The following is a 20,078-nucleotide window of genomic DNA, read 5'->3' as shown; positions in this document are numbered from 1 at the left end:
TTTATCAGTCTAGTGTCATAAATACCAATATTAGGGCATTATTAGGAAAGCAGTCTCAGTCTGACTTTGTATCTGTTATGCCGGACGTCAGAGAGAAGTTGCTTATGCATATATGAGGATTTAGATACTGTAGCTTCAGAGATGTCTAACAACTCAAAGCTACTTTGAGAGTTTTGTTCCAGGTAAATGTAAATATGTTTAAAATGGGACTCAGAAACTGGAGCATAAGAACTTTAAACTGCTGCAAAGTTTCCTTTGTGATGGCCCAGACAGAAGTTATGGCCACTGATGGGGTCAGAGGTGTCCCTAAAACCAGAGCTCCTCATCTCTTCAAATGCCCTGAGTGATAGCTGGGGGGCTGTAGTTTGTCTTCATCTGCCGGAAAGCTGATAAAGGTCCTGTGGTAGCAGAAATCATGATTTACTAGTGGGAGGACGTACGGAAGAGCAGCAGGGATTTCCTCCAGGCAGAGCAATGTTCATACACATGTCACAGACGGTCATCAGATAACAGTGGTGAGCCCTAGGGTGGGCAGCAAGGGCTCGGGGAGCAATGGGGTTGTGTGGAGGTCCTCCCTACGAGGGATCAGGAGCGTTGGAGGATGCGAGCACATAAAAAGAGATGCTATGAGTTACCTGGTAAAGAAAGGAATTAAGTATCCTATAAATAGAAGTGCATTGTTTAATAACTGAGAAGCTGATTTTGCAGGTTGCACAACTTCTTGAAAACCCTAAGTAGGGCACTATCTGAAATTGCATGGCCTGATGTTACTGTAGCTGACCATCTGTCCCCACGAGCTTTCAAATCAGGAGAGCATTGCTTTTACTAAGAGCAGGCAGTCTATATGGTGGAGGTTTTAGTAAATAAATTAAATGAGCCTTTTGACTTTTCAGCCTGAGGTAAAAGCAGACTGAAGAACATAGAGGCCAGTTTAACTTCACAAGTTAACGTAAGTTAATTAAATACTTTAATTTCATGGATTTTCCAGGTAAGTTGAAGTGAGGCAGACTGTAAAAGGCTGATGTGTCTCTAGTTCCAAGAGCCAGTTTTCACGGTAGTGCTGGTAACCCCCGAGTTTGCTCTGTTGCAGCATCACAAGCATTAGACACACCTTAGAGAACTCTATCTCACAGTGCTCTGCTGAGCAGCTAACTCCTGTCCTTTTCTTACAGATGGAGAATGGACATGATCACTAAGGGAGCAAGGGAGGGAAGTCCCTGGGGAGGGGGCAATGAACATTCTTCCAAGCATTCAGTGTCACACATCTTCTGTGTCCTGGTACTGGGAATTACTTTCCCATGAAGAAATTAATGGGGTGCCTAAAGTAACACTGTAAGCTGTAGCACAGAATGGTCAAGGTCCAGATCCCTCCTGTCCCTGAGCTTTCACTAGAAATCAGTTGTGTCTTCCCCAAATCTATAGATGCACATAACTGGAGTAAAGGACCACTGTTCTTGCTACCTTGCAGCCCCAGTTTTGCAAACAGGGCTGTGAGCATGAGTGCCTTGCATTTGTGTTACGCTCCCCTTGCTGTGTTTGCTGCATGTTGGCTTCTGAGCCTGCATTGTCTCAGCTGGGCTTTCAGCTTTCCCTGAAAATGAGCTAGCTCCATGCTTTAAAGTGCACACTGACAAAATAGTTTAAAACTTGGCATAAAAGTGCTTGGAGTGCTGCTGGATCTTTCCCCTTGTACTGCATATGAAAAATAAAAGCTGAAACCAAGAGATTTTTAGCCTTGTAAGATTAATCATCATGGTTTTAAGGGCTTAATCTGCTGGCATGCAAACTGCTGGCCGATAAGTCTCTGAGTCTGAGTGTAATTGGATGCAGCATCAGATTCAGTTGTCTGGGCATTCCCAGGGCTTTTTATTTGTTTGTTCATTTTTAACATGCTGTGGAGTTGAAGCAATCTGTCTCTGGAAATGCTGTTGGTTGTGAAGCTGTAACATTGAACACACAGACACACACACACGCACACCTCAGGCTGGTATTTTGGCAGCACCTAACTGGAGACCACCACTCGAGGGGGGGAGGTTTCTCAGTGTATGAATTCAAGCTATTGTTCGAGGCACACATCTGCCTTAAGAAATCACACGGCACAGGCCGTTACTTATTCAGATGCAGAAGCTCCTTCCGCCCCACAAGACGGCCCATTCAAGTCACATGCCAGAGGTCTCAGCAGAATGGGCTGCAGCTGCTTCAAATCTGCTGTCTAACATCAGAAGCAGTTGGACAAACTGTACCGTGCTGACTACAGTCAGGCTCCCGGGCACCGAGGAAGACAGGGAAAAGATTTGGGATCCCAGCACTATGTTCTCAGAGGATCTGTGGCTGGAAAATGAGAAAAGCTGTGCCGTTGTTCACAAGTCAAAGCGAGGAAGGAAGCGCCAAGAGCTCCTGGCCGTGGCACTGGGAGTGAAGGTGGGAGTCAAGGGGGCACTTTTGTGGCAACCTCTGAAACTCTTTGCCTATTCACAGATCAGCTCCTTGGTCAGAAGAGCAGCCTTAACTCAAAATGACAACCACTTCAACTATGAAAAAGCACACAATTTCAAGGTAAGCATTTCCTATTATTTTTGGCTAAAAAGTTCTGTTTAGATGCCTCGCATTCTATTTTTTGCTGTGTTTGGGCTTTTCATGCACCTCTCTATACTAGCTCTGACAAAAGTGTTAAAGTTTTTTTCTTTCTACTCTTATGTTTCCTTGACTGCGTTCTTAATATGTTTTTACATAGGTACTTAATCCAAGTAATTGTTTTGCTACTCACTACACTATTTGACTGGCATTTTAGCTCTTTTTTCCCAGGTTGAGTTTTCTTTTTTTGTTCAGTAACAAAATACTTCATAATGATTGTCTTTAAGCACATCCATTTTTAAATGATAAAAAGACCTTTTTTCAAAATCTCACTATTACCAGAAGCCAGTAGCATTTTACTAGCAAACATTTTGGACCATTTCAGGAGAAGCTGAGGGAGCTCCCTAATGAAAAAGCAGAGCACAACACTAGTATTGTCTCCTGGCTTTTATTCCACTATCATATGCTAAGGAAATGCTCTCAGAATCCCTCTGAGCTATAGGATCTGAGTTTGTGTTTGCTTGTCAAACTAAAATATCTGGACAAACACAGGGATGTTTAAATGGATCATCTCTCTGCAATTTTATACATACAAAATCAGATTCTTGGGGTTTTTCCCCCCAAGTGCTGTATCTGGCATGCTGCAGCAGGGAAGTGACTCAGCTCTGGAAACAGACCTTCCAGGCAGCTTGTACTAAAATGTTTTGCCAAAAGGACTGTACTGGTTTCAGAATATGACAGCCAGTTACTGTATCTAATGCTGTCAGATTGTGGTTTGATGCTTATTGGGATGGATACAGGGAGGATAAGAGGCAGTAGCAAGACAGGAAAGGAATGCATATCATCTTTGAAACCTCACTTAATACTCCTTGAGGATGCTGATCTGGGTCACTGTCAGAACAGTTCAACTCATTAGTAGAAAGATAATTTTCTGATACTCATTTCAGGGCTGTCAAAAAAGGAGTTGACACTGATTAAAATGATTTCACTGATTTCCTGGTTTAGCAAAAAAGCTTCACTTCATATTTGTCTACATCTTCTGCCACACAGATACTGCTCTCCTCTGCAGTGCTTCTGCTGTAGTTGGTAAATCAATAAATTAATACCAGTGAGCAAAGCAAATAATAGCATCCCTCTTCTCATTCCCCCTCCTTGACTCAGTCTATAGAAAAGTCAATATTTATCTCACTGATGAGCAATGAAAGAAACAGGAGAAATACTCTGCATTTTCTCGCTTGATTAAACCAGCTTTCATTCTTTCTGGGTTTTGCTCTCATTATCATTTTAATATCAAAACTATTTTAGTTTAACTAGAAAATATTTTCTCATGACTGAGACTTTTTTCCACTTTGACCCGTGCATTCTTTCCTCTTCAAAATTCCCCTTGTTTTGGCTTTGGTTTATAATTGGACATGTGCCCAGTTAACTTCGCGTGTGCACAATCTAGCTGTTGTACAGTCTCTGTTTCAAAACAGTCATAGTTTAACTGGAAAGTGACACAACTAAAATATATATCTATTCAGAAGCTTGTCAGCAAAATATTATTGTTTTATCCTAGTAAAAGCAATAAAAACTTATGGAAGAAACATTTAAAAAGATAAATTGTCCAGAAATGCCAATCAAAAGCGTTACATTTAATTAATGAACAAATATGTTCACTATGCAAATACATTAGTTTTCCAAAGGACTATATTAAGACATGTCTAGTTGAACAAAATATGTAGGTAGTATGCTTAGAGTAGAATATTTGGGTTTAAAAGACAGCTAAATTAAAGTCTAGTGTCTTAGTATGTTCCATATTCTTTACATAAAAGGGTTGAGAAATTATTTAAAAGAGAAAGAATGGCTTTATGGGTCTCAGGGCAAAATTCTTAATGGCTTTTGACAGCGCTCAAGCTATGGTGGTACAGGATTTCTCTGAAGGTGAAGGCAATTTTGCTGACATTCAAAGAGTTGTCTTCCCTGTTTTTAAGTGAATACTGATGCGTATTATATCATTCATCTCCATTCATAAGAACAAAGGTCACGTGTCACAGTGCCCATCATGGTCTTATCATGGGCAATTCTTCATAAATAAACAGACACTCTTTAGGTCTTGTCCTTCAGCTGTGAAGAATCTTAAAAATGAAGGACACATTTTTATTAAAGCTGATGAGATTTGTGTCTGTCATGCACCAAAGATCTTACCTACTAGAAGAGAGAAGGAACAAAAGGAATGAACAGACTGGAGGCACAAATTCAGAGCAAGGATAACTCTCCCTCCATCTTTTCCAAGCTCACTGAAAGATTAGAAAGAAGCTCTGGAGTTTGGAGAGCGAGGGTGCCAGTTTATGCCAGTCTGAACATCTGTGCTTTCTCCTTCAGCCTCTCTTTCAAATTTCAAGACATCAAGGCAAAAGAACAACACAAAAAACATTAGGATCCAAACTGATTTGTTAAGGTGGATTCATCCTGAACACACAACACAATCGGGTGGATTTAGGTTTGGGGCTGGCGTCTGTCTGGCAAGGCAACTTTGCATAAGCCAGTGTAGACGTACAAAAATTCAAGAAAGGGAAAAAATATCTGAAACACTGTTCAGAAAAACACAGGTATTTTTGTAACAATGAGGGCATCAGCCTAACAGGATCACCACGTCCTCCTGCGTCTCATTACAGTTAGGATCCAGCGGGCTCTTCGGGATATGCTCTACCTGACAGCTCCAGTGGAGTCCCCGCTGGTGTTGAGGTTACCTCGTGCCTGAGAGCAGCACCTTGGAGATGCTCCATGCGTTTTGTTCCTGGCTGGGAATTCATGAGGGGCCTGTGTGCTTCTTGAAGTGAGCAAATACAGCCGAATAATGTGGGTTTACCACAATAGTAAGCCTGTTTGCCACTAAAGCATGGGCAAAGCCCATTTGCAGGCAGGGTAGTGGAGTAGAGACAGCTGATTACTGGAAAGTCAGAAGATCTGTTGGGAGAAAGGAGGCTTTGGGATAAATTTCCCCTTGTGTTAATCGCTGCAAATAAACACTGCAACTGGGAGACAAAGGGTTTGAGGGAGGTATTTTTTACAGACATCATGAAGATTATGTGTATGTGTTTAAAATAGCAGCAGAGTCAGCTTTTCTTCCCTGCTAAGAGCTTAGGTTCAGCAAGAGTCCACAGAAGAGTACAAATGCATGTGGATGCAGGCAGAAGTTAAAAGCCTTTTATTTTCTTTGGATGAAAATAGAAAAGTCTTCAAACCCAGTCAGATAAACAACAAAATCATCTCAGAAACACCACCATATAATGCCAATTTTAAAAAATGCTTTTCAATTCAAGGCAATTTTTAGTTTGTTTCTGCAATACTGCTTAAGGGATTGTTTTGTTTTGCCTTACTTCTTAGGTTTGGTCTTAGTTTCTGCCTCTGTGAACATATCTCAGACAGAGTAAAACTGCATGAGAGAGTACCCACGGGGGTAATTCTGCCGTTTGGAAGCATGGGAACAAAAGGGCTGAAGGCAAAGGTGGGAGCACAGAAAGGCAATATGAAGAGACATGCAGCACAGTATTGGGCAAGATTGTCCAGCAAAGAAAAGAGAGTGAATGCAAGAAACAGCTTTTCAGTGAAAGAGCTGGAAAGAGAACAGAGTGAAAAATTTAGGAGTTAGACATTACAGAAAGATGAAAGACTGAACAAGGAAAGTACAATGTGTAGTCTGAAACATCATGGTTTTGGCTTATATGAAGAAATACTTCCCTGTAAATTGTTTTTAAAAGTTGGAATTATGTGTCAGCTGTAGACCAAGTAGCCTGAGCCTGTGCTGAATATACACAGAGAGGTGTCCTGAGACTGCAAGGTTGGGACTAGTAACAAATAGATCTTGATCGTGTTCCCAAAAAGTCTAAGCGTGCTCCATTTGCAGTGGTGCAGATATAAAGGATGGGCCAAAACCCAGGATGGGGCAAAATCTAAAAGCTGATCTCAGGAACCTGAGACCTGCTGTTACCTCTCCTTGCTTAAAATAGAGATGAGGCTAATCTTGCAGGCAAAGTTCCCATTTACATTTCAGAACTGATGTGTGCAAGCTTAAGGCTGCATTCAAGTGTTTTGTTCCTAAGAACGAACTTCGTTATTGCTTTCAATTTTAATTAGTGGCAAACCATTAAGAGTCTTAGTTCAAAGCCACATCATAAGAGATTTTGCACCTTCATCAAGAAACTTCTGAAGGTCTTCCCTTTTCAGTTAGAGAGAGGGAGTATTCAGCTTGACACAAAAAAACAGAAAGACTCGCTTTTCCCAGGGCATTCCGGTTGGGAACTTGCCATTTGAGCTAAACCGCAAATCCGTGAAAAATTGAAGTGAAAGAATGAAGAGAGCTAAACCTTCGAGGGCCACCAAGCTGAAGGGAGCAAGGGAAGGATGTGCAGTCAGCACTTCTCAGATGGAGCCCTCAGCATTGATGAATGTTTCCTGTTAATGACAGGCTTGTTTAGGTGTGACCCTACAGACAAGTGGGGCAAAAACGTTAGCAAGTCAAATGCTTGGCTTAAAACTTCACCACGTTTATTTGAAAAGGGCAATGACCATTTTTTTTACTCTATAAAAAGTAAAAAGCAGCTTTTCCCATCCCAGGGAATCCAGCCATCTACCCAACAGGTAAACAAGAGCAGAGGGAAGGAAGAGGAAGCATTACCAGCTGGAGTATACATGATTTATGTTTTGTTAAGCTCAGTGAAGTCTCTGGCTAGAACAGGTTCATGCCACGTCTCTTCACACAGGCGTACACCTCACTATTTACTCTTCTTTTCAATGAAAATGAAATGCTTACTTTACCAGCACATACATCTTAAAAAGATCTTCTGCCGTAGCCTTTGCAGTGGTGGTGTGCAAAACCTGGCTGGGGAGCTGTGGGCTCTGTCAGCACACAGCTCATTTTTCTCCATATTTACTCACGTATAGACTGTAGCAAAATGAAGTTCCGTCTATTGCAAAAGAGACTGTTGATGTCTTTTCCCTATGTGAGTAGTTTACTTACTAAAGCGGGGAAGGGTGTCTTTTGCTTTTATCGCTGCTGGATTCCAGTGTGCAAAATCAGATCATTACCCAACTGCTGCCTGGAGTGGCTGCACAGATCATTTGTCCCTGACACAAATTTACAGCAGTCATCTCAAGTTTTTTTCAGTATTGTTGCACAGAAATAAATGCACATGCAACACTACAGTCCTTGTGCATCCAAACCTGAGTGGTACTTTTAGAGTACAGGTCTCACACCAGATCTGTGGACACACATGGATACGGGGAACCAAAATGAGGTGCATTTGAAGGGACTTTCTATCACTGCATTTCCTCTACTTTCAAGTGCTTTGGGATGTACTTTACCTGCCAACGTTCATCTGAACCTCAGAAACATTTCTGTGCAAAAGCACTAACTACTGTTCCTTGGATTATTAGTTTTACGTTTTTCTCCTCTGAGCAGTGAACCTCCACAATAACCTCCTCCCCTCCACAATAGCTATAATGTCAGCTAGCAAAAATTATTTGGTTTAGGTGTCATACAAACCTGGTTCTCTGTTATGTTAAGCCTATTGGAAGATAAACTTCAAGATCAAAGCAAATTTCTATCCTCATGGTTTATTTTATCTGGACTCTGTAAAGATGTAGGCACTGTGTGCTAAAGATTTACTCCTACTGAGTCTTCTGTTGTTTATCCATTTCAGTTGTTCCATCTGTCAGGCCATCTGCCTCCAAATGACCCCATTTCTGGGTTTTTTTCCCCCATTTTTATTACAGGTCCATACATTTCGAGGTCCACACTGGTGTGAATACTGCGCCAACTTCATGTGGGGACTCATCGCTCAGGGAGTGAGGTGTTCAGGTAACCCTTCAGCATTTTCTGTCATTCTCTTGAAATGCTCCTCTTACCCCCAGCCTGCTCTCTGTACAGGGTAGGGAATAGGGATTACTTTGCAGAATAATGCAAGAAATCCTCCTGTGCAAGTTCCGCATTAGCTGGTTTAGAAATGAAGCCACCAGCCCTTGGTCACTGAGAGTTGCATCCTTTCAGTAGCACCTTGGTCATGTGTGTGCTTTGGTGTATACGTTAAGAATTTGTCTTTATGGTTCAGATGTCCCTAAAAGTTTATATGTCTTAAGAAACAAGCCCTGGAATTGGCAGAACCAGTCAGCAACTAAGCTTTGTAACTCAACTTTTTGTCACCAGTTGCCCTTGTCTGCAAAAAGATTGTCACCTGTTTCCTATAAAAGCACCGTGCATTGCTGCAGTCCTGGAGTATCCCACCTCAAGGGAAAGCAAAAAAAGACAACCTTCGTTTTCCTAGAAGGATCAGTTTTCTGGGACCGACTGTATTAGCATTTTAGTAGTGCTTTAATTATTTTAAATTTGTTTGTTCTTCTGTGAAAAATAATCGTCTTGGAAAAATGCAGTAATCGTCACATCAATATGGCTTTTCATTATGGCAAATGAAGTAGTATTTGGTGCATTGCAAATGGGGTTTCATACCTTCTTTCTTAAGACCTTCAATCCCTTCCATGTCTCATCTGAATATGCTTCTGTCTTACCTTTCCCTGCCCTGATCTCCAGGCATTCCTGATCTCAGATTGGCACCAAACACATCCAACCCTGACATCTGCCTTTTATGGGTAGGGGAAGGGGTCATCAGCTAAAATTTAGACTGCAGTTTGAAGGATCAAAATACCTTTCACAAATGCATGGTTTTAATAAGTGCAGTCTCAGCTACTGCTGCATCTCATCTGCCTGTAGATGAATAACGATAGCACAAAAAATATGAGGACACTAAAAAAGAGGAAAATTAATAGTAGTTTGCTTCTCAAGCTATTTGATCTTAAGTGCAAGTGTGCAAAAACTGACTTCACTGATGCATTGCCCTGTAGTTGTTCACATGCATAAAATATTAAGCTTATTAAAAGGCTTATTTATTTAGTATGAAAGATAATACTCTCCCTCATTAAATTACCAACCTTTAAGTAGACAGATGCATTTGGATTTAACTTCACATGCTTGGAGAACAGCACTGAAAAAAAATACAGGGAGGATCCGAACTGCAGCTGCTCACATTTGTTTAGGCTCCACAGAACAATAATGTATTGTGCATTAATAACCATATAGAGAAACGCACAAAAACCCACCCGATTCCATTAAATGTATAGGTGTGTTTGTAGTGATGCTATGAATTTGCTTGATTCATATTTTATGGAGAATAATACTGAAATGTGCTGCAAGTACTAGAGTCATGTTTACATTTTTAATAGCACAGGCAGTGCTATTTGAACATGAAAAAAACAGTAAGTAACTTGGTAGTGATGGTATTAGACATGTTAAGTTATCCTAAAGGGTACTGTCAGTGATGGGCATGACTAGGGAGGCATTAAAACAGGAATCAAAGTTATGTTGAGATAATGTAATTCATGATGGTGGTGTTTGCTTTACTGAGACTTATAAATTCATTTGACTGAATATTTCAATCTATTAGAAAAATTCAATTTGTGGAGATCAGGCAGTGGTATTTAAGTAGCATTTTGCTTGAGTAAGACACCAAGGATTATTTGTAAAATTAACCATTTTTTTACATAATTTCTTTCCCACTGTTTTATATGCCTAAACCGACCTACAGACTAAACACAGTCACCAGTGATGAGACAAGGATGAGGAGGCTGCTGATGTGGCACAGCAAGACAAAATGTAACTGCAGGAATGTGGAAGAGCAAGGGAGTCATGCCAGCTCAAAGCACTGTCCCATTCTGACTGCTCTGGTGAATCTTAGGTCCTTCTCCCATTAGCAACACTAAGCCACAAGATGACCAGCAGAAGATAGTCATCACTATGCTAATTTTATGAAAGGCTCAACTAAAATACCCAGAAATTAAGTCCCATGCAACACCTAGAGCTATGTGTGCAGCAGTGACCTGACCAGACTTCACTGGCAGTCACCTCTGGCTCAGAGGGAGATGAGGGACATCCAGAGCTTTCATAGGTTTTTAACAATTTTGCCCACTCTGAGTTTTTTACAGATTTCCATTCTCATCTTTCTCATCTCTGTCTAGCTTTGCTGACTAGTGGGCAAGTTACGCCCCTTGGTTGATGTTGGCTGGGAAAGTAAGTTGTTAGCCAAGATCTATTGGCATTAGTATTAATTACTTAATTGAGTTAACTTTATTTACAGACTGTGGGTTGAACGTACATAAACAGTGCTCCAAATATGTGCCCAATGACTGCCAGCCAGACCTCAAGAGGATAAAGCGAGTCTACTGCTGCGATCTGACCACGTTAGTGAAAGCCCACAATACCCAGAGGCCCATGGTTGTGGATTCGTGTATTCGAGAGATCGAAGCAAGAGGTTTGTGTACTTAGGAAAGCAGCAGATACAATTTAAATGAAGACAGATTGAATTATGTGCTGAGACAGGACAGGGTAGTGTGCTCAAGCAACGCTGAAGGTAGGATGGAAGAAGGGGTTTTTTTGGTGTAGGTGATACATTGCTTTGCATTAGTTAGTAAAATTAAATCATGGCATTTCATAATGCAATTTCCTGAAATGCTTTCTGAAAACATGTCAAAACATGTATTATGTTACACTTCTGAAAGGGGTGAACTTTACAGTGAACTTTAAGTTCATGTTTATGTGTCTTTTTTCATTATTTTCTTTTAACATACCTAGGGACACTTCCAATGTCAGAGTAATCAGTTTAAATCAAATCCCTTATTAATAACCTTTATGGACATTATGGGCAAGAGAATACAAGTAACTGGAAATGATTCAGACGAGTAGGGTCACAGGCTGTGGCATTTTGTGGTATGTCACAAACTGTGCAGGATCCTGCATGGTGCTCAGCTTTTGACGGATGGATACCGTGGCTCAAGCAGCATGTCACAGCCAAAACTCCAGCTTGTGACAGTTTTTTGGTGTGCAGACGTGTGCCAGATCGAAGAAATACCACATTTTCTCCAACACAGCACAGGAAAGATCAAATATTTTTGCTTGGGATAGCAAATGTGCATGTCTTGCTGCCCAATAAGCCAAATTTCCATGTTAGTCATAGCTTCAGCACAGGAATCTCATAATTTTGAACTCATGGCATCCCAGTAATCTGCCTGGCAACACACTGACACTGGCCATAGGGATTTCAAAGCCACGCATCATCTACTGAAATGAATCAAAGATTTCCAAGTAAATCCCCTGCACTGCTCCATAAAGCTCTGTGGGGATTGTATCATCATTGCAGGGACAAATAGAGTAGTTTGGACTAAGACAGAAGAGCTTTACTTCTATGATACAGCAGGACGCCATGTTGCATTTGAGATTCAATCACTTACTTGTACATTTATTGATTAGGTTAAAATCTGCTGCCCTCTCTCTGCTTTTTCAACAGCTTTAAATTTCTTTCTTTAATTGCAATAGAACTGTGTAAGGTACTGATTTCATTCTTAAGAAAACAAAGCACATTGGATCTCGTAAGTAGGTTAGCACTGTGGATAATCACAATAAAGAGTTCTAGGATTAAAATAAACAATGTGAGTGTAACTCTGCTTGGCCAGCTCTGCCTGCTCTGCTGGGCTGCCCTGATACTCATGTTAGTGCAGAGCGATGGGGGCAGAGCTGTGCAAGGGAGCAGGTCTCTTGTGGTGAAGGAACTGTACAAAGCGTGTACTGCTGTGGAGAAGAACAGTATCCATCACATCTATCAGCTGTGTACAAGTAAAAGCTGACAGCAAAACAGGGAACAAGAAGCTTGTGAAAGGACAGGAGACTTCTAAAGCTTCATTAGTTACAGTCAAATCCAGGAAAATCTCCTACATAAAATGAATAACTAGTGATAACATCACATGCCCCACCATTAGCAAAATGCCATATTTTCCTCTAACATAATCAACTGTGTACCTAGCAATATCAGAAAGTATACATTTTTAAATTCTTTAATCAAATTTTAGAAAACAATTTTAAATGATCATGATCCTTCCTGAAATGTTTCACGTTACAGTTACTATTTTGCTATACTTGCTGGAGCTGTTCTTCTTTTATTGAATATTTGATGATTACTGAAGCAAAGTTAACCAAGAACTTTCTGTTTCAGGTTTAAAGTCCGAGGGCCTCTATAGAGTCTCAGGCTTCACAGAGCACATTGAAGATGTGAAAATGGCCTTTGATCGAGGTATACATTATTTTAATCTTGTACTATTTTAAGCTAAGCTGTCAGTTCCAGGAGTTTTCAATTCTTTTTGGATTTACATAGGTACTATGGTAATGAAACTGGCATATAAGCAGAAGTACAGAGAGCAATAAATGTTCTTCTTCTTTCTTATAAATAGTGGGTTTCTTACTACCTATTTTTTTTCAGGTACTACCTCTGCCATGTTAGGGAACAAGGTCAGACACAGCCCAGTGGTCACAAGCCCACTGCGACAAGGCAGGTCCGGGTCAAGTCAGAATCATCTGTCAGGGCAGGGCACTGAGGGGAAGGGTGCACAGCCAGGCACAGGCATGGCCATGGTGCAGCTGGAGACAGCCACGATGTGGTACAGGCAGGGACTGGGGGCTCTGGGGCCTGTTGGCAGGAGGTGCAAGAGCTGCAGGGGAGGCCAGGCAGGGCCAGAAAGGTCTATGGGTGGTATGTCTTACACTTACTGTGCCCGAGTTCTTTTTTTGTTTGGAGACAGTTTGTCATGCAGACATCAACTGGCAAAGAAAGTCCAACTAGTAATTCCCAAAGGGTTTGATTTCATGCTGTACTAATGTGTTGGATGTTGTAGTTGTGAACAAAAGTACATACACACATAGGTCAGCCATGATTTGGACGAAAGAAGTGCACAGTGCTATGACTGCTATTGTAGGAATATCCATGTTGCAGACATGCTACATAAAGCAGTGGCTCTCAGAGGGTCACAGTCCCCACAGGTCCCAATGTGTTCCCTGCAGGTAGATCTGGCTCAGCAAACGCTTTTTCTTCTGTGTGTTAATTCTCTTGTAAGTCTACCAACCTGAATAAAACCCAGAAGGTGAAGCACAGGTTGAAGAGGAAGAGTTTGGAGAGAGCAGATGGAAATTTATGTCTGAGCATGACTTGAATACTGCTGCAGCTGTAGTTCCTTTGCAAATGATTTGAACCATTGGAGCCAGTTCAGTTTTACAGACAGCGTATCTTTTATTATTGCCTGTACTCTTGGCATAATCTGATGGCCATACACGCTGAATTAGACCCACAGCAAGGAAGAAAGTGTGATTTACTGTCAAAGAAGGCAGCACCTAAAGAGAAGGGTCACTAGCAGTATTGGAAAAAAACATGGACAAACATGGAAGCACAGAAAGCAAGAACAGAATTTGCATACAAAGGCTGTGGGGAAAAACATTGAGCATAAATTGATAAAAAGCTGTGTCTTCATTTTCTTTTAACAATCTCATGAGGGAAAAGGGCTAAGAAAGGAAAGTAGGAGTGTTGTCATGAATAATGCTAAAAGCAGCAGAACAAAACCTTGTTATGAGAATTGCAGCGTAATGCCAAGAAGTTGAGCACTTTCAAAACTTCCCAGTTTTGAAGATGTTTTCTCTCTGAACTGAGATGAAAAAGCAGGAGGAGGTGGGGTTTTTGTTTTGTTCTGATCTGTGTGCTGTGCAGCTAGAACATGGCTGTCAGCTGGCAGAAGGTTGAATTGGCAAGACACTTCCAATCTGACAGCTCAGGGCTTGCTTCCCTGTCAGATCCAAGTTTACAGAGACAGGGACCCCATCTTCTCTTTTGCATTCCAGTCCCACAGATAGGAACATAACTTCTCTGCTGCCCAGTTACCCCTGTTTAGTCCTAGAAGCCAAAGGAGAAGGAAATGAGCTATCCTAAGGATGTTGAATATCCCACATGACAGAGCTGGGAAAGAAGGGATCCGAGAGCAAGGTGGCAGATCTCACCTCCAGCAATGCCTGGAAGGTTTTTGTTTAGACTCCTTTTTCTGTCCAGGAAGTGAAGTTTGTAGGAGTTTTACTGAACTGTCTTTTTCACAATCACTAAAAAAAATTAACATATTTTTTCCAAGAGGTTTTTTTTTTTCAAGAAAAATTGAGTCTGATATAAAGAAATGGTAAATTCTTGAGTGCTTCTGGTTCATAGATAGGTGTTGCAGCAGAAGGGGCCATATCTGTAGCCACATCACTACCAGACACCTCTGGAGCACAGCAGGAACTAAGTGTGTTTTTGAAAAGCTTGGGACAGTTGACTGTCAAAGGACAAGCAGAGAGCGGGAGTGTAGAACAGAGGAGGGAACTCTAATCTAATGGATAATCTTGGCACAGTACTAAAGGATGTACACTGGCCAGGAATAAATTTAGTTTGACAATTTAAAGACCACTTTTTAACCATCTGAAAGCAGGGCTCTGAAACAACCTTCTAATAAAAGCAAGGATAAAAACCTTGACTAGTTTTCAAATGGAAGTTGAGAGGTTTATGAGAAGGGTTATATGGCACAGTGCCTGCATACACTCTGGCATTAGAGAGGTCCCTCCCTGCCTGTCTTTTCCAAGTCAGTTCCCCAGGCACCTGGCTCAAATGCCAGTACGCTTTTACATCTCTGGAAATACAGCTTTTAATAAATGGGTTTGAAAATAAACAAGCAAGGAGTCCTCCCATTTTAATGTGCAGGACGCATCCTTCAAATCATGCCATCAAGCTTTCTGGTTTCCCAAGCTCTTCCTCAAGCCACAGGAGCAAGAAGACAGTATGATGCAGGGATGAGGCACAGGGGCTGACTTGGCCATAGCGTACCTCTCGTGATGATTTCATGTGCAGCTGGAGGGGTGCAATGAAGAGAAGCCATCCCTCCCTCTGACTAGTTCTGCTTTGCCAAAGGGACACTCACTTGTTGCTTCCAAAGAATTCTTGCAAGAACAGAAAAGCAAAGGCAGGCTTCAAAGTTAACATCTAAGGAAGAGAGCGGCATCCCACATCGTGTTATTTGAGCCCAGTGAAGGTGTTATAGGTGATTCTAAAACAGGGAGAAGTTGGTCCTCATCTGATTTAAACTAAGACTCCCTTCCAAAGCCAAAGCAGTGTAAATACCCCTACTGTAAGTTAGCGTTAGGCTTACTGAGGCACTGACAATGTTCCATTTTAGTGATTTTTGTAATGAGAAGGAGGGAAATAATGTGGATTTATTTAATCGGGTGAATGTTGGTGCTGTAGAATGACAGTTGCTCTCTGTCAGCATTGTTGAGCTGTGGCGTTATGGCATCCAGAAAACCCTCGTTGTGCACTTTATCCACAGAGCGACCATTGTCACCAGTGCATTCTCATCCTCCCACTTGTTTGTCCGACTGGCTGGTACAGTACACTTGCTAAAAATATTATGCTGTTAAATATTACATGAGTACTTAGAGGCATCCTAACTCATGCTCACTCTTTTGCCAGTGTAGTTGAAAACTTGTCAAATGTCAAATCCAAGAAAAATCACAAAGAAACACGTTAGCATGGCAATAAAAATAAAGCGTTAAGGAAAATGCTCTAAGTGGAAGTGGAAATGTTCAGCTGAAACCTTTAAGGCACAGAATAAGGAGTTTCTTTGTCTTGAGGTACTCAAACTTCAAAATAACGCAATAAAGTACATTGAGAGTCAATGTAACAAGGAAAGAGAAATGACGGAGTTTGAGTAAGATTAGGTTTGTAAAGCTGAAATGAAATACGTGTTTGTGATCTGATATTTAAATAAGAGTCTGTTAACGTATGGCCACTACAGTGATACTGAAAATGCTAATTACAATCTGAGGAAAGTTACTATATTGAAGACTGAAAAGAATGATTGTGGTAATGCAGAAGGTACTATACAAACTAGATATAGCTCATACAGTGTGCTACTACAGGGTATCCTCTGAGAAATATGTATCATGATTTTAGTGGCAATTAATTAACCTTTCTTAGTACTTTGAATTTTAAATGTGTTTAAATAAAAAATACAAATCAAAGAATTTGGTGAGAATGGGAATAAGTGCAGCCTGCCACGGGCCTTCAGTTGCTGAAACTGAAAGGAAAAAAACGAAAGGACAATCTAAATCCCTACATATCCACTGCAGAAACATTAGGTATAACTGATAAATTGTTACACTCACTTTAAAATAATCTTCAGTGCATTTCCAGTGGATGTACACTTGCCTCCAAAGAGAAAACTCTTTAACTCAGGAATTAATGCATTTTCCCTACAGTAAGCAAATATGTAAATAAGAGGTACGTTTGAAGCACACTTTAGTTGGCAGTACCTCTGGCTGAAGTGCCTCTTTAAGAAAGGTTGCTGGGCTGCTTTGTAAAAGTACTAAATAAATAACACTTCCATTTAGTGTACTGGTGACCTGGATAACAGATGCAACCCTTTGCTTTGCTATATCTGTTCTGATGCAGCTGCTGGCTCCTTGGAGGTATCTGCTTTCAGTGGAGCATTTTGAGGGCTTAATGTCCATCAATTAAATAGAGCTCTCCACACAAAGCTTTGCAAGACTAATGCTTCTGTGCCTGGAACGTGTGGATTAAACAAAAGATTGGGGCAGTGTAAACATCCTCCTAGGGCTTATTGATGCTATATTAAATTAAATGCTGATGGATGTATTCAGACTGATCAGCTGCATCAAGAAAGGCTGCTTGTTTTAAACAGACATATAATCTCCTCTTGATGAGAACATGTAGTGTTATTAGTCTTAATGAGAATTATGTGCATACATTGGACAGGATGTATCCCTTCAAGATTAATCCTGTAGGTTTGTATAAAACGTCTACAATCAATATAAATTCTTTTACTCTGCTGTGAAAGGCTTTATCACCATCTAGAACACCACGTATCAAGCATACGCATTCATCTGTCTGTACCAGGGCATATCTACAAGCAGTAGTTATTTCTAGACAAGGAAGGCCATGGTTTTACAGCATGTCAGCACCTTGGTGGTAACAGCCCAAGCTTGTGCTTGTACCTCCTGGCAGATACAAACAAACTCCTCTCTGTTGTTCAAGCAGGCATAGCCTCACATCACTCCACTCACCGTATGGCCCTAATTTTCACCACCTCCCGTGAGGGAAGCACTATTATCCTCACTTGAAAGGTGGGAAATAAGGACTATGGGATGTAATCAATCTCAGAGAAGCCTGAGGTAAAGCTGTGGGTTACATGCAGAAAGCCTCAGTCCCTGCTTGACTAGTTTTCTACCCCATCTTCCTACTGGAAGACTGCCAAGGAAAGGCAGACAGCAGAATTTCTTGATCTGGAGAAAAATGTGGATATGGGGGTACTAGGTAGCACAGAACAGATGTAGCCATTTGAACTTGAAAAAAGAATAGTGAAGGAACCTCGCTGCTAGCTCTTGTAATTTCACTTGTTGCAAACCAAGCGAGGGCTTTCCAGCAACACTTGTAGGTGTTCCACTTGTGATTGGAAGTGCTTCTGTAATGAAGTTTTGACTGTGTTGTATTGCAAGCAAAATGTATGTTGCATATTTCAGTTGCATAATTCATCTATTTATCTGTTCATCCAAGTATCCATATTCATTTGACAAACTGGGATCCATATTTCAGAATAAATTCTGTAGTTAAATGCTATAGCATGTCTATTTAAATTCAAATTGTTGCTATAAACTTTTAAAAAATAAAATATTGGGACATTGGAAGACATGCAGAAAATCAAGTGGCTTTCTTACTAGCTAGTCAGTCTAGATTGATTTTTGCAGGACTTACGAGATTTAGATGTTTACTCTGTTTTTTCCTGCTGGTCTCCTGAGGGTCATTGGAAATGTATGTTATTTCTCTTATGCCTATGTTTCCCCAAGTGAAAATGAAAGGAATGGTTCATGCTCCTGTGCATTGATCCGCAGATACAAAATCCAGCATCAGAACAAGTTATTAATAGCCTCTTTTTCACTGAATAACTGGGCCAAATTCAGTAACTATATTAACATAATTTTTCATCTAACATTAAAACATTATGTGTAAGATGGTACACTGCAGGTGTTGTTGATGTAATCACCATCCTTTCCAAAATATGTAAGCAAAGAAATTGTTTACCAAAAGATAAAGAAGCTACCATTCCTTAGTCATAGACTGTAAAGCTGGTAGCAATATATTCTCATTTAAGCCTTCCAAATGCTTTCAGGTTGTTTCTCCTTGTCAGGTTGGACAAAATAATTCTGAATTAGAAGCCAAGCCTCGCTTCAGCCAAAACTACTCCTGTTTCAAAAAGATTTCTTCCTCCTCTTCTAGATGGTGACAAGGCTGATATTTCTGCCAGTATTTATCCAGACATAAACATCATTGCTGGAGCACTGAAGCTATACTTCAGAGACTTACCGATTCCTGTGATCACCTATGACACCTATTCCAAGTTCATAGAGGCAGCAAGTAAGTATTGCATAGTAATTTGTACTGATCTTTAATTGCATTTCCCATCCATAAAGCTGTCCACATTAAAGAAAAAGAAAAGACAGGCAACAAATTGGAAGCAAGGATAGTGTTCTGTTCATTAATTCTCCACCATTCGCCCTTTCACATGAAACTTCTGCCTGATTGTTAATCAGATGGGACGTCATGCAGTTTAAAAAGAGAAAAGTAAACGTAGCATATCAAAATAACCGACTAGTTTCAGAAAGTGTGGTTTCAGTGTCACTTAGTGAAGCTACGACATTCCTCAGGATAGGGTTTTGCATGGAATCGCTTTGTCTTTACTTGTAAATGACCTGAATTCTGTGCCAAGTGGCAGAATGTCCAATGCCATCACAGGGATTGCATCTGGGCCTGGGAGGATCCCAGGGTTGGTGCCCCAGTTACATGCCAGAGGCGTGCAAGACTGGGTGATCAGTGAGGCCTCAGGGCTGGGTGAATACTGGGAGTCTTGAAGATGGGTCCCATTTTCCCCATCTCCCATATCCTTGGGTAAGAAATCTGCACTGCATACATGCACAGCCCCTCCTTCAGTCAGTGAGTGATCACAGCAATGAGACTCTCCAGAAAGCATACCTACTCCACAGTTCAGGTGCACCCACTGCTCATTCAGTCCTACAGCAATATCTAACCCATGTTGTGATGGGAGGAACATGCAATTACCCCTCGCCCAGAGCTGGCAGGTCATGGGCACATGCTGTCAGAGAGAAATGAGGACAGCAGCATTCATTGCCATCATAGAATCATAGAATGGTAGAGGTTGGAAAGGACCTTTAGAGATCATCTGGTCCAACCCCCCCTGCTGAAGCAGGTCATGTTGGCAGAGAGAGCTGAGATTTGCTTCAAATTCTGCACTCCACATAATGATAGTCCCTAATGAAAACTCACCAGATAGATAACATCAAAATCAATGTTATTAGTAAAAATGTCAAGGACCTGGGGTATCTAAGAAGTAGCATGCTTTCTTCTTTAAAAAGAATCCTTAGTAATTTTGAAATGGCACTCTATACTGCTAAACAGCAGGTCTGTTTGTGTGACTGTGTTGCATTCCCCTCCCCTCTGGCTTACCTCACCTTGCACTCCCCATGCAACCTCTCCCCTGCACGCTCT

At 41.0% G+C, this 20,078-nt stretch overlaps 1 protein-coding gene across 1 annotated transcript in view; it reads left to right on the top strand.

The window, feature by feature from the left end:
* CHN2 (chimerin 2) overlaps positions 1-20,078 on the top strand; it is a 161,578-nt gene that overhangs the window by 135,206 nt on the left and 6,294 nt on the right. The window contains exons 7-11 of the mRNA XM_061996752.1: positions 2,479-2,556; positions 8,332-8,416; positions 10,743-10,916; positions 12,651-12,728; positions 18,792-18,929. Coding sequence (XP_061852736.1) covers positions 2,479-2,556; positions 8,332-8,416; positions 10,743-10,916; positions 12,651-12,728; positions 18,792-18,929 — 553 coding nt within the window. The remainder of the gene's footprint in view (positions 1-2,478; positions 2,557-8,331; positions 8,417-10,742; positions 10,917-12,650; positions 12,729-18,791; positions 18,930-20,078) is intronic.

This window comes from Colius striatus, chromosome 5 (genome assembly GCF_028858725.1).
Source record: "Colius striatus isolate bColStr4 chromosome 5, bColStr4.1.hap1, whole genome shotgun sequence".
In the NCBI taxonomy this organism is placed as follows: Eukaryota; Metazoa; Chordata; class Aves; order Coliiformes; family Coliidae; genus Colius; species Colius striatus.
This window is presented reverse-complemented; position numbering and strand designations above follow the sequence as displayed.